This window comes from Meles meles, chromosome 14, assembly GCF_922984935.1.
Source record: "Meles meles chromosome 14, mMelMel3.1 paternal haplotype, whole genome shotgun sequence".
NCBI classification, from domain to species: domain Eukaryota; kingdom Metazoa; phylum Chordata; class Mammalia; order Carnivora; family Mustelidae; genus Meles; species Meles meles.
This window is the reverse complement of record NC_060079.1, coordinates 55,259,454-55,274,625: the sequence shown is the minus strand read 5'-3', so window position 1 is coordinate 55,274,625 and position 15,172 is coordinate 55,259,454. Positions and strand designations below refer to the sequence as shown.

Sequence of the window (15,172 nt, the reverse complement as noted above, 5' to 3'; positions counted from 1 at the left end):
ATTAGGTGACGGGGCGTGGACCTATTCTTGTTGACTTTGAGGGGGGTTCTCTGCACCTCCTGGATTTTGATGCTTGTTCCCTTTGCCATATCAGGAAAATTCTCTTCAATAATTCTCTCCAATAGACCTTCTGCTCCCCTCTCTCTTTCTTCTTCTTCTGGAATCCCAATTATTCTAATGTTGTTTCATCTTATGGTGTCACTTATCTCTCGAATTCTCCCCTCGTGGCCCAGTAGCTGTTTGTCCCTCTTTTGCTCGGCTTCTTTATTCTCTGTCATTTGGTCTTCTATATCACTAATTCTTTCTTCTGCCTCATTTATCCTAGCAGTGAGAGCCTCCATTTTTTATTGTACCTCATTAATAGCTTTTTTGATTTCAACTTGGTTAGATTTTAGTTAATTTCTCCAGAAAGGGCTTTTATATCTCCAGAGAGGGTTTCTCTAATATCTTCCATGCCTTTTTCGAGCCCGGCTAGAACCTTCAGAATCATCATTCTGAACTCTTGATCTGACATATTACCAATGTCTGTGTTGATTAGGTCCCTAGCCTTCAGTACTGCCTCTTGTTCTTTTCTTGTTCCGCCTTGTCATTTTGTCCAGTCAAGTTTTTATTTCAAAAAATTTCAGGGCACCTGGGTGGCTCAGTGGGTTAAAGCCTCTTCCTTTGTCTCAGGTCATGATCCCAGGGTCCTGGATCAAGCCCGGCATCAGGCTTTCTGCTCCGCAGGGAGCCTGCTTCCCCCTCTCTCTGCCTGCCTCTCTACCTACTTGTGATCTCTATCAAATAAATAAAATAAAAAAAAAATTTCAAACCTGTAAGAAAAAGTAAGATTTGTGCAATGATCACCCATATGCCCTTCACCCAGCTTTATCAGTTACAATTTGCCACAATTGTTGTATTTATTTATATGGATTTACTGCTGCTGAACCATTTAAGAGTAAGTCGCAAACAGTATTACCCGTCACCTTGTTCCTAAGAACAGTGATTTTTCTGTATTGCAACAATACACCAATCAAATTTAGGGACTTTAACATTGATGCTATATTATCATAATTAATAGTAGTAGTATATCATATTATAAGCTAAACATTTTTGCCAGTTGCCCCAACAATAGCATTGCAGCATTTTTCTAAACCCAAATCTGGGTTCCAGCCGAACCCATCCACTGCATTTGTTTGTGAGGTCTTTTCTGTCTCGTTTGATCTGTAACAGTGCTTCAGGGTTTCCTTGTCTTTCAGGACATTTGCATTTATGAAGAATACAATTAGTGGTTTTATAAATTTCCTTTTATTTGGACTTGATTGATTGTTTTCTAATGATTAATAAGGTTGAGTGTTTTGGGCAGCAACACTTCATAAGTGATGCTGTATTCTTTTCAGTGCATCCCATCAGGAAGTACTTACCACTTGATTAAGAGGATTTCTGGCAAGTTTCTCCACCAAAAAAGCTTTTTTCCCTTTGAAAGAAAATGTTTATGGTAGGGGCGCCTAGGTGGTTCAGTCAGTTAAGCAGCTGCCTTTGGCTCAGATCATGATCCTAGGAACCTGGGACAGAGCTCCACATGTTCAGCGGGGAGCCTGTTTCTCCCTCTGCCACTCCCCCTGCTTGTGCTCTCTCTCTCTCTCACTGTCAAATAATAAATAAAATCTCTGTAAAAAAAAGAAAGAAAGAAAATGCTTATGGGTAGACAGCTAGAGACTATGTAAAAAATATGATTCCGTAACAAATTTCACCCAGGGTTTTTAGCACCATTGGTGATTCTTAACCCCAGTCACTTGTTCCTATAGAAGTTTCAAAATGGTAGCTTTCTAATTCTTTTATTCCTTTCATGGTGTTCAATTGTAAAAGACAGTTTCCCCATCCCCTCCACTTTTTTTTTTTTTTTTTTTTAATTTATTTGACAGAGAGAAATCACAGCTAGGCACAGAGGCAGGCAGAGAGAGAGGAGGAAACAGGCTCCCCGCAGAGCAGAAAGCCCAATGCGGGGCTCGATCCCAGGACCCTGGGATCATGACCTGAGCCGAAGGCAGAGGCTTTAACCCACTGAGCCATCCAGGCGCCCCTCCCCTCCACTTTTAAACATCCATCCGTTATGTTACTTGTTTATATCAATACAGGTTTAAGAATTTTCTTTTTGTTTAATGTTATAATCCTTTGCTGTCATTATTCATTTTGATGCCCAAATTTTCGTTGATTTGTCCAGTGAAAGTTCATTCAAGCTGGATTCTTTGTCCTTTTCCGATGTTTTTTTCAGTTTTTGAGCACTCCTTTTTAATTCCAGTCAACATCATAGGGGTCTTTTCTTTATACCTATCCCATTTAGATGTCACTGTAAAAAACAATTTCCTAAGCAATTTCCTTTCAAAATGTTTGTCTTTAGAATATATCCCAGTGACATTATATAATGAAATACTATATTCAGAAGTTACTTGGAGTAGTTCTTTTCATCTATATGCGCAGGTTGCTTTATGATCACTTTGCTATAAGGATAGCCCTATTTGGTTTTTTGTGCTTAATTTTTGTGGTTTTCCCCCATCCTACTTGATTTAATTTTATTTTTTATTTTTTTTAAAGATTTTTATTTTATTTTGATAGAGATCACAGGTAGACAGAGAGGCAGGCAGAGAGAGGGGGTAAGGTAAGCAGGCTCCCTGCTGACAGAGAACCCAATGCAGGGCTCAATCTCAGGATCCTGGGATCATGACCCGAGCGGAAGGCAGAGGCTTTAACCCACTGAGGCATCCAAGTGCCCCTAATTTTATTTTTCAAATGTGTAAAATAGTTAACATGACACCAGAAATAAAGTTTTACAAAATAATATGCTCAGAATTATGAGGCCCTTCCTTTTCCCTTCTCTGCTTCTCACTTATTCCACTGAGTATCCTGGTGTTTCTTTGTTTCCTTTTTGAAAAATAGATAGACAGATATAGATGTAGTCTTCTTTTTCTTTTAATGGAAAATGGTAGCACACCATGGCACCTGAGTGGCTCAACCAGTTAAGCATCTGCCTTCAATTTAAGTCATGATCTCAGGGGTCCTGGGTTCAAGCTCCATATTGGGCGCTCTGCTTGGTGGGGAGTCTGCTGCTCCCTCTACCTCTGTGCTCTCTCTCTCACTCTCTCATTTAAAGCAAATAAATAAAATCTAAAAAAGAAAAATGGTAGTACAGCAAATATACTATTTTGTACTTTTTTAGTGTAACACCATGCGTAAAAATCTCCCCATATCCACTTAAAGAAATTATCCTCATTCTTTCTTAAAACTGGTTGGTACTCCACTGTGAAGATATATCATAGCTTTTTCAGTCAGTCTTGTCTATGAGCATTTAGGGTATTTACAGTATTTTGCAAATTTTTTTGCAATGAATAACCTTGTGTATGTGTTTGGGTTTTCTTGTTTGTTTATTCATGTATTTAGAAATATATCTTCAAAGTAAATTCTTAGAAGTGGGATTGCTGGGTCAAACAAATATAGACTGAAGAGCCATATGATTCATAACATTTGGGGTTACTGATTCAGAAAGTGAATGAATATGTATCTTTGCTAGATGTTAAGAAAATCCCTTCTATAGAGGCTATACTATTTTGTGTCCCCACCAATGTTTGAGAGTGCTTGTGTTCTCACAACCTCTCTAACAGAGTACATGCTTAAATTTTGGACCTCTAATAAAATGGAAGAAATGGTATTTTAATTGTGGTTTAATTTGCATTTATGTAATTATGAACAAGGTTGAGCTTTCTATTTAAATGGAGATTTTTTTTTAAGATTTTATTTATTTGACAGATAGATATAACAAGTAGGCAGAGAGGGGGGAGCAGGCTCCCTGCTGAGCAGAGAGCCTGATGCAGTGCTGGATCCCAAGACCCTGAGACCATGACCTGAGCCGACGGCAGAGGCTTAACCCACTGAGCCACCCAGGCACCCCTAAATGGAGATCTTTTTTTTTTTTTTTTAAGATTTTATTTATTGGACAGAGATCACAAGTAGGCAGAGAGGCAGGCAGAGAGAGAGAGGAGGAAGCAGGCTCCCTGCTGAGCAGAGAGCCTGATGCGGGGCTCGATCCCAAGACCCTGGGACCAGGACCTGAGCCGAAAGCAGAGGCTTTAACACACTGAGCCACCCAGGCGCCCTGGAGATTTTTTTTTAATCCTGTACTAAAAATTTTTGCTTTAGTCTAAACTAGGTAATTTTTTTAGACCAATATCATAGGAAATTTCTTTTTTTTTTTTTTTTAAGATTTTATTTATTTGACAGAAATCACAAGAGAGGCAGGGAGAGAGAGAGGAAGGGAAGCAGGCTCTCCGCTGAGCAGAGAGCCCAATGCGGGACTCGATCCCAGGACCCTGAGATCATGACCTGAGCCAAAGGCAGCGGCTTAACCCACTGAGCCACCCAGGCACCCCTCATAGGAAATTTCTTAAGGCTCATATATCCTATAACTATTTCATAGTTTACTATTTGACATGGTCCTGTTTAATTGTAATTTGACTTTTAAGACAGGATTTTTCCTGCCATGATGGTAACAAAAGCTTAAAAGTGGCCTTAAAAATAATGTAATTAGGGGCGCCTGGGTGGCTCAGTGGGTATTGAGCCCCGCGACCACTGGGCTCTCTGCTCAGCAGGGAGCCTACTTCCTCCTCTCTTTCTCTGCCTGCCTCTCTGCCTACTTGTGATCTCTGTGTGTCAAATAAATAAATAAAATCTTTAAAAAAAAATTTAATTATATGTCATGAAAAACTCACATTACAATAAAACTTCAGGTTAAGAAAACATAAAAATCTAAGTTTTCATCATGTGTTTATTTTTTTTTTTTAAGATTTATTTATTTATTAGAGAGAGCACATGTTGTGGGCGCACATGGTGGGGAGCAGAGGTAGAGAAGCAGACTCCCATATGGCTTAATCTCACAACCGTGAGATCATGATGTGAGCTGAAACCAAGAGTCAGACGCTTAACCAACTGAGCCACCCAGACACCGCTCATCGTGTGTTAATATTTATTTATTTTCATAATATATGAAGTTCTGAAGTATTTTGTTACTGAAAAGTATCATTTATAGCACATACTATGAATAGTAGATAACCTGAACGTGACTAAAACCTTAGATTTTAATGATTTATTCACTTTCTATCAATATATCTTTACATTTTACCCATCAAATTATCTTTTCATTTACCTACTTATATTCCTTAAATGCATTCTGACTGAAATGGAAAATTTATTATATAATTAAACTTCCACAAGAAGATTAGCTCAATGTTTATAGAAATTAAACAACCTCATAATATTATTTAAGTATTATCAGTATGCACATACAAATATTATTAATGTATCAACCAAGTATTAGATATTGCAAGTAGGGAGTTGGGACAATTGATACTGAACATTAATATGATTTTTGATCATATTGAAACTACTCTTAATTTCTTACTTAAAATTTAGTTTGCCATATGTTGAAAGCATCATTTTTACAATATGTCCTTTTCTAAAATAGGAAAAAAAACGAAAATCAAATTCTTCTTTACAAAGTGTCCTCTTGATCTCAGGTGACATTCCCAGAATGTGTACGGTGGATAACGATTGAGTTTGACCCCCAATGTGGCACTGCACAGTCAGAAGATGTCCTTCGTTTGTTGATTCCTGTTAGAACTGTTCAGAATTCAGGATATGGACCAAAATTGACATCTGTTCATGAAAATCTGAATTCCTGGATAGAATTAAAGAAATTTTCAGGGTCCTCTGGGTGGCCTACTATGGTTTTAGTGTTGCCAGGTAAGTTATTTTTTCTCTTCGTGTTTAATATGGTAAAATCTATGCATTTATAATAATTATGTTTAGTAAGGCTATGTCACTGAAAATGTTTAGAACTTTTGGAAGGATTTCTTCAAGACCTACTACGCATCTGATTGCACTTGAGTACTAAAAAAGACTCTGGGTGTGGGGTATAGCATGACTGAGTTTTAGAAGAGAGAATGTTGTGAGGATCTTCTGAAAAAAGATTAGCTTGACCAAAGCAGAGTTAATACTGAGGAGTGGCTGCCTGCACAGTTGGGAACAAACTCTAGAAAATGTGGATTTGATCTTTTATTTTCCCAGTAAGTAAAAGATATTGAGAACTTAACAGGACTCTTTTCCATTCAGGAGAATTGGTCAACCACCTAACCCACTGAGTTATGTTAAAGCTATTGTTTTCAGTTCTTCGGGCTTGGAGGGATGTGTGTGCGTATTTGTGGTTGTGTGTGTCAGAGACGGACAGGCAGCACTTCTGTTATTGCTATTACTGGTATTCTCCTTTCAAAGAAAATTTGCAAGTTATTAAAACTGTATGCAGTCTGTTGTGTTTTTCACCAATTAACCATAAATATTCTTGTGATTCCTCAAATTCACAGCCTGTTTGAATTCAGAAGCTTCTGTCTTCTGGTCTGACCTGCCTTGTTTGTTTGTGAGGGGCCAGGTTAGAGGATTGCTCATTCTGAAACAGAAAAGGCTAACTAACCTAGGTCACCCTGGTAATTGACAGGTAATTGAAAATGGTCATGTAACAAAGGTAGAACATTTGATGTGGAGAGGTTGGTCCTAAAGAAAAATAATAACAATTCACTTGGGATGTTTCTGTTGTTGGCCGGCGTGGTTTTTTAGCAGTCTTTTTCTGCACATACAGGAACACCCCCAACGCCCCAAAAAGACTGGGCTTTTTAGTATCTGATTTGTATTGCCCCTTATCTTGAGATAGATGAAAGATATTTTATATCTTTTATTTTATATTTATATATTTTAATAAAATTGTTTCAGATTTTGAACTCAGTGTTAGCTTTTTTTCTTAGGAAATGAGGCCCTTTTTTCATTGGAAACTGCATCAGATTATGTGAAAGATGACAAAGCTTCTTTCTATGGTTTTAAATGTTTTGCAATTGGATACGAGTTTAGCCCTGGACCTGATGAGGTAAGAAGGAATTATCTTCTCATTCTATTAAGAGTGTGTTTCTGAGGGCTGCTGTTAACTAAAGTTGTATTTGCTACCTGTATTCAAGAACTCTGAAATTTGTTTTAAGTTAGGGTGCATAATTTAGAATTCCTTCTGGTTTAATTTTGTGTAGTGGTTTTTTTGGGTTTTGTTGTTTTGTTTTCTTTTCTTTTTTGCTACTTTTAATACATGAAGAGAATGGAGTCTGTGTAACATGACGTAGCCTTTAAAGAAAGTATAATTAATTGTGCCTGCTTCAAATCCCCTCAGGTGGCTGTACCTTTCTGAGTAAATAATAGAACCTGATTTCACAATGGGACTAACTGAATATCTCTTCTAAATGTTTCAATGTTTCAAATACAATAAAAGTTGAAAAAAAATTATCATGCTACTTTAAAGTAGTGAATGACAAGTTCTTTGGATGATGAGCCTATAGGCTTGGACCTTATAACATGCAGGAGATGTATTATTGACCCTCTTCCACTCTTAATTTAACCACTAGCTGACCTGTTCTTCCTTCTGGTCTCAAAAGTTAGGCTTGGATGCAAATCACATTATATTAATAATCCACCTTATCTTCCAGACACTTTGTCCTCCAAACATTTTTTTAAAGCAGCTAATTTTTTTTTTTTTAATGATTATCCAGGGAGTTATTCAGTTGGAAAAAGAATTAGCCAATCTTGGTGGAGTTTGTGCCGCAGCTTTGATGAAAAAGGATCTAGCACTTCCTATTGGTAAGTCTGGTCGAGTACTAGGTGTTTATGATTTTTTTTTAAAGATTTTATTTGTTTATTTGACAGACAGAAATCACAAGTAGGCAGGGAGGTAGGCAGAGAGAGTGGGAAGCAGGCTCCCCGCTGAGCAGAGACCGATGCGGGGCTCCATCCCAGGACCCTGGGATCATGGCCTGAGCCAAAGGCAGAGGCTTAACCCACTGAGCCACCCAGGCGCCCCGTGTTTTTTATTTTTTTTAAAAAATTCAAGAGTAGAATATGCTTATTTAAGACATTCTGAAACAAATTATCAAAATGAATTCAGTAGTCACATACATTCATGAATAGTAACTGTTTAATACACTAGTAGTTTGGGTTTTCTTTACTGATGTGTCCTCTGGTATTTTTTATTCACACACAGACATGCACACAAACCCTCCTTAGGTAAGTACATGCTATGTGCCAGGCACTGGGTTAAGCACTGTATATATGATATTAAACCAAAAGTTTGAAATATTTCTTAAATATCTTAGTGGACATATCAAGCAGGCAGGTGAATATTCACTGGCACTCAGGGGACAAGTCAGTGGAAATGTAATTCCAACACAGTTGATTTTAAAGACATGGACCATGTGAAAGATGGGCTAGGAAGAGAATACAAATAAGAATTAGAAGATCCCCCAGGATCAAAGGTGGGACTTGCCAGAGTGTCAAAAATGGACAGACAGGATGAAAGAGCTATAAAAAACACTCTGGTATAGCAGCTGAGGAGGTAGGAATAAAACCAGGAGAGAGAACATTCTTTTGAATGCAATTGAGAAGTCAGTTAAAATCTACCATCGAGTGGAGAAACCAGTTGGTTACTACATACTCAACAAGAAATATAAGAGAGAAACAGAAGGCCTTTAGACTAGAGTGAGAGAATGGGTAGTCAGAAGAGGGGTGCAGGTTGAATAGATAGCTCTTTAGAAGAGTTTTCATGGGAAGCACAGCAGAGAAATGAGGCACTGGCAGGAGTAGTACCTCTTTATATGATACAAATTTGTGTATGTAAGTTGATTTATAATCAGGATGGTAAAGGTGAAACTAAAGTTAAAAATGTTTACTGATTCTGTGATGCTTGGACATGAACATTTATTTTCACAGTGTTTGGGAATAAAGGCTTTGTATTTCCCCATTTCTAGTCCCTAGAAGTCCATCTATAGCCCCTCCTTCTGAGACTACACTTCCCAGTTCATCCTCCTTCTTCCCTTCTCTTCATCTTCTCATTTCTTCCTTCTCTGTTCCCTTCCCTGCTTCTCAGTTCCCCTGCCCCTACTGAATGTTGTTACATGTACGAGCAAATGAGACATCTTGTGTTCTATTTATATGAAGAAAATGTATACAACCTTTAGAGAAAATTTGTTAATACCTGTTCAAATTTTCTATGCCTTCTACTTTCTGATATAGCAATTGTTGTACTTACTTGCACAAATGCTCAAAAAATATGTGTTGTGAGATAGATTAATGTAATAGTGCTTATGGTTGTAAAACCTGGAAGCAACCAAAATATCAGTTGGAAACTGGTTGAATAACTCAAGATACATCTGTCAGTGGAAATGTGTCCAGTTGTTAAAAACCAACAACAAAAGGAGTTTTCTGTGTCCTGACCAGGAAAGATTCCAAACTATTTTAACTGAGAAAAGCAAGTTGAAGAAGCTGGTCCCATTTTTGTGAACATTATGTTATATATATATGAATATAGGTGTATGTGTGGACAAATATGTATGTTGACACACATAAACTTATTTGCATACAGTTTCTTGAACAATACTTAAACTGTTGACCTATTTATCTTCAGAAGGGAGATGATGGGAGAATTTTTCATTCTATAACTCCTGGATAATGTGAATATTTCGTTTTGAAGATGTATAACCTTAGTAATGTTTTATATTAAACAATAAAGGAGAAAAGGGATAGAGGATACAATTATTACCTTATTTTTTCCTGTGACTCTTTTTACTAAAGGTATAGCTCTTCTATAACATACCAAAATAAAAAGACTCAGATTCCAAATAATCAGTTCCCTTATTTGGGGGAGGAAGGGATTATAAAAAGGCTAAATAAATGCAAAAGTACACCTTTATATGCCTAAATACAGTCTATATATTTTGCAAATCACTCAATGGATAATTTTTGAGTATTGCCTTGAGAATTATAGCTTATATTCACACTGAAAATTACATTTTAAAAGGTAAAGCACTGAGACTGATCCAAAAACAATAATAGTTCTTTTCAGTCTGGAATATCAGAATTATGTAAAAGGTATAATAAATGCAAAGGACTAAAAAGTTAAACTAAATATTGATATATGTTGGTAAAACTTTCATTCACACAACAGGTAATGAATTAGAGGAAGACCTTGAAATTCTTGAAGAGGCTGCATTGCAGGTATTGTCCCAAACATCATAAGGATAAGATTGTGCATTAATTTAAAAGGAATATTTTCATTCAGATCAACCTTATTTTTCTTGAATGTAAGACTTTCATTAAATACTTGATTCTGTTCATCGGCAGATAAAGATACTTCTCGGTGGGAGAAATCCAAGTGAGCTCTTGCTGAGCTGCACAGTGGTTGTTAAATCTGAAAGGAGACATAAATCCTGTGGGCGGGGTGGGGGGGAAGAGGGGGGTTGGAAGAAGAGTTAGCCAGTGCCTGGGGAATAGGGGAGGGCTTTGCAGAACTGTTGACATTGAAATTAGATCTTGAAAGTTTTATTTACCAGTTAGAAAAAGAGAAAAAGGGTATTAGTAGTAGTAATTTAAATAATATCTATGGAGCACTTTATAGTTTATCGTATCTTTAATATTATCTATTTTGGAATTTACATTTTGAGGTCAATATTCTCTTTTGCACCTTACAGTTACAATAACTGCAGTTTAGAGAAATCCTATGATTTGTCTAAGAATTCAACTAATTGGGAGATAGAGTCAGGTACCTACAGCTAATGGTTTAAATCTTATTTATTTCCCAAGATGAATTGATCACAGCAGTAATAATAAAAACAAACATTTATTTGATCTTGACCTCATCAAATACTATTCCAAACACTTCGCATTTTTAAAAAAAATTTTTATTAACATATAATGTATTATTAGCCCCAGGGGTACAGGTCTGTGAATCGCCAGGTTTACACACTTAACAGCACTCACCATAGCACATACCCTCCCCAATGTCCATAACCCAAACACCCTCTCCCTACCCCCCTCCCCCCAAGAACCCTCAATTTGTTTTGTGAGATTAAGAGTCTTTTACGATTTGTCTCCCTCCCCATCCCATCTTATTCCATTTTTTCCTTCCCAAGCCCCCCACATTGCCTCTTAAATTCTTCATATGATCTCCCTCATATGAAAATTGTCTTTCTCTGACTTATTTTGTTCAACATAATACCCTCTAGTTCCATCCACATCATTGCAAATGGCAGGATTTCATTTCTTTTGATGGCTGCATAGTATTCCATCATATATATACCACCTCTTCTTTATCCATTCATCTGTTGATGGACATCTAGGTTCTTTCCATAGTTTGGCTATTGTGGACATTGCTGCTGTAAACATTCGGTTGCATGTACCCCTTCGGATCACTACATTTGTATCTTTAGGGTAAATACCCAGTAATGCAATTGCTGACAGGCTACTAGAGTTTATGTGCAGCCATAGTCAGGCTTCTGTCCACTTTTAGCCCAAGGCAGGACCTTGGTCCCCACCCACCTAAGAGAGACGATATAGTCCAACCATGAAAGATACCAATAATGGGAACACAGAAAGTGGGAGACTCCACAGCTGCAGAGGGAGACCTGGCCCAGACAGATGGGGATGCAACACAGGGAGGGCTAGACTGGGCAGAGATGCACTCTCAGCTAGCATGCATGTCTCTGAGATGTCACTTGTTTTTGTGGAAGGAAGGAGGCTGGAAGTATCATCCCATCTTTTTCCCACCTGGGGAAGTTTTCTTTTTTGTAGGCTAAAGAAGTCATAAGGCATGGAGAGAAAATACGTTCCCCCAAAAGGACTCCCTAAAATTCTGCAAGTTCAAGAAACTCGTGTAATTGAAATTTTACATTTTAAATACATAACTGTTCTCTTTTACCCATCAGGTGTGCAAAACCCATTCTGGTATTCTTGGAAAGGGTTTAGCTCTTTCTCATTCACCAACTATATTAGAGGCACTTGAAGGAAATTTACCACTTCAAATCCAAAGCAATGAACAGTCCTTTCTGGATGATTTTATTGCCTGTGTTCCAGGATCAAGTGGTGGCAGGCTTGCAAGGTAATATGCTTTAAGCACTACAATTCCTGACTTTCAGGGCTTGCCTCTCTCTTCATTTCTGAAGATAAACAAAAGGAAAGTCATGAAGATGTTAAAATGCAGCCTAAAATAATCTATATGTTTTGAACTTGCTGAAGTATAAAATGATAAATATTTTTAAATATTTTTTTAAAGATTTTATTTATTTATTTGACAGAGATCACAAGCAGGCAGAGAGGCAGGCAGAGAGAGAGGAGGAAGCAGGCTCCCCGCAGAGCAGAGAGCCCGATGCGGGGCTCGATCCCAGGACCCCGGGATCACGACCTGAGCCGAAGGCAGAGGCCTCAACCCATTGAGCCACCCAGGCGCCCCTAAATATTTTTTAAAATATATGGTGGTTGTTAGTTGATTAAAGTTTCCTGGTGAACTTTTATTTAAAAAAAATAGATGGAGCACGTGATATAATTGGGAAGTATATGTATTTGATAGTAACATGTAATATCTAGACTAAACTTAACATTTATCACTATATTTTATTTTAATCAGATTTCTCTTAAAAGCTACCAATAATATAACTATAAATTAAGAATTTAAATGAAATTGAGGTTGTAGAGTTCTCATTTTTTTTTTTGCTATTTGCTTTTCTTTTTTTTATGAAAAGAAAAAATATCCTAGCTTGTTTGATTTTACTAGTAAATACAGAAGTCCAACTTCTTCCCAGTTTTAGTTTTAAAAGAGATTCCTCTGTGGTTTTTAAAAACCAAAATGGTGACTGGAAAATAGAAAATCATTTAAATCAGCCTCACTGCTAACTTTATGGACAATCTTATGTAACACAACAGAATTACTTATCACTCATCTCCCAGGTCAACTTGAATGTAGATCATGCAATGAATTCAAGAATGGATATCCCAGAGTATAGAAATTTGACAAAATTTTCATGGAAGGTAATGAGGGAAGATAGTTGAAAAATTGTGTGAAGAGAATAGTGTATCTTTAACCTAGCTGTCCTCAAGCAAGTACAATGCCATTTCTGTCACTGCTTTTACAGAGAAGCAGTTCTTTCCCAGGTTTTCAGGCTGGCAAATTAAGGCAGATGTCCTTCAGTAATATGAGTATACTTAGGACTTAAAATATATATAACCTAAATTCATTTTCTTGGTTATTTTATGTCATCCATGTTAAAATGTCAAGTTTTCTGATTTTAAAATTATTTCTATTTTATTTATAAAAACATCAGAAATCTCATGTACTTTGACATATTTTTTAACAAATTTGTCATTAACAATTTGCAAGGGAGACACTTGTGATTTTCGCTGCATTGGAAATGAAGATATTATTTTAGCATTTTGTTTGATACAAGTTTTATTCATTTGGCTTAATTTCATGTTAATCATTAAAGATACTGATGAATATTTAGTTTTTTGCTTGCTTTTTCATCACTGCCAGGTGGCTTCAACCAGACTCTTATGCTGATCCTCAGAAAACATCTCTGATCCTGAACAAGGACGATATTCGTTGTGGTTGGCCTACCACCATAACTGTTCAAACAAAAGACCAATATGGGGATGTGGTACATGTTCCTAATATGAAGGTAATTATATCAGAATTAAAGTAATAGTCATCAAAGCACTGACTATTTTAACTAATAAAATTTTAGAAAAAACAAGTGGCTAGGGTCCATTTGCAGTACTGTCTTCATATTTATAGAGGAAGCCAATAAATTATTTAAATGATTTATTTATATTCATTAGTACACACTTTTCCAAGTTATGTATTTTATTGTTTGTGTCTTACATTTTGCTAGGAGGTATGGTGATCAAGGGAAGTATAAGAAAGTGTCCATATATGCACGTAGAGGGAAGGCCCTTAATATGTAGTGATTGAATAAATCAGTGAAAGAACACATTTTAAAACTTTGTATTTTTCAAAAGACTCAAACACACTGAGTGATGGACATTAAGGAGGGTACCTGATGTAATGAGCACTGGGCATTATATAATACTGATGAATCACTGAACTCTACTCTGAAACTAATAATACACTATATGTTAATTAGTTGAATTTAAATTTTAAAAGACTAGGTACATTCTGCATTTGGTACTGTTGAAACAACATTTAAAATATAATATTGATACATATTAAATCAGAAGTTTGTGGTAGAGGCTCCTCAGAAGGTTAAAAATAGAATTGTCTTGTGATCCAGTAATCATACTCTACTGGTTATTTACCCCAGAATACAAAAACACTAATTCAAAGGGGCATACACCTCCGTGTTTATTGCAGCATTATTTGCAGTAGTGAAATTATGGAAGCAGCACAAGTGTCCATCAACAGACAAATGGATAAAGAAAAGGTGATGTAGATGCGCACACACACACACACAATGGAATTTTGTTCAGCCACAAAAAAGAATGAAATCTTGCCATTTGCAACACCATGCATGGAGCCAGAGAGTATAATGCTAAGAGAAATAAGTCAGACACAGACAAATATTAAATAATTTCACTTATATGTGATATGTAAAAAACAAAACAAAGGGAAGAAAAGAGAAACCAAGAAACAAATTCTTAACTGTAGAGAACAAACTAATGGTTACCAGAGGGGAGGGGAGTTGGGGATGATGGCTGAAATAGGTGATGGGAGTAGACTTTTAGTGTGATAAGCACTGAGTAAGGTATAGAATTGTTGAATCACTATATTGTATACCTGAAACACTGTATCTTAGCTATACTGGAATTAGAATAAAAAAATTAGAAATACATGAATTTGGATGATAAAAGAATGGGAAACGGAAATAGTCACGTGCTACGTTAATGGATATAGTTATTTGGATATGTCTTTCCTGAGACATTAATTAATAATAACATTTTAGAGCATATTGTAATGCATTAAATGAATCCATTATGATATTATTAATGTAACTATCTCATTTAAAATTTTTATTATATTTCTAAAAAAAAATGTATTGAGTGAAAATTTGTTATAGGCAGTTCCCCAGCTACTCCCAACCCCTCAAAGATTTGTTGTTGCGAAGTGATTTGGTTGTTTGAAGCTTAGAATTTATTAAGAAGCCACAAAATCCTGTTCACTCACAGAGTAGGTTATAAAAAAAAGAAAAAAAAAAGTAGTGTAACTATCATTCTGCAATATCTCAGTATTCTTAAAGTATAAAATTGTTCAGTGATTTGCTTCAAGGTTCATAGT

The 15,172-nt window shown here is 36.4% G+C and overlaps 1 protein-coding gene across 6 annotated transcripts in view; it reads left to right on the top strand.

The window, feature by feature from the left end:
* The window catches only part of MYCBP2 (MYC binding protein 2), a 275,059-nt gene that overhangs the window by 156,960 nt on the left and 102,927 nt on the right, over nt 1–15,172 (top strand). For all 6 annotated transcript variants that reach the window (XM_046028200.1, XM_046028199.1, XM_046028201.1 and 3 more), the window contains exons 41-46: nt 5,547–5,772; nt 6,825–6,943; nt 7,611–7,698; nt 10,058–10,107; nt 11,814–11,986; nt 13,415–13,559. In XM_046028200.1, the coding sequence (XP_045884156.1) occupies nt 5,547–5,772; nt 6,825–6,943; nt 7,611–7,698; nt 10,058–10,107; nt 11,814–11,986; nt 13,415–13,559 (801 nt within the window). The remainder of the gene's footprint in view (nt 1–5,546; nt 5,773–6,824; nt 6,944–7,610; nt 7,699–10,057; nt 10,108–11,813; nt 11,987–13,414; nt 13,560–15,172) is intronic.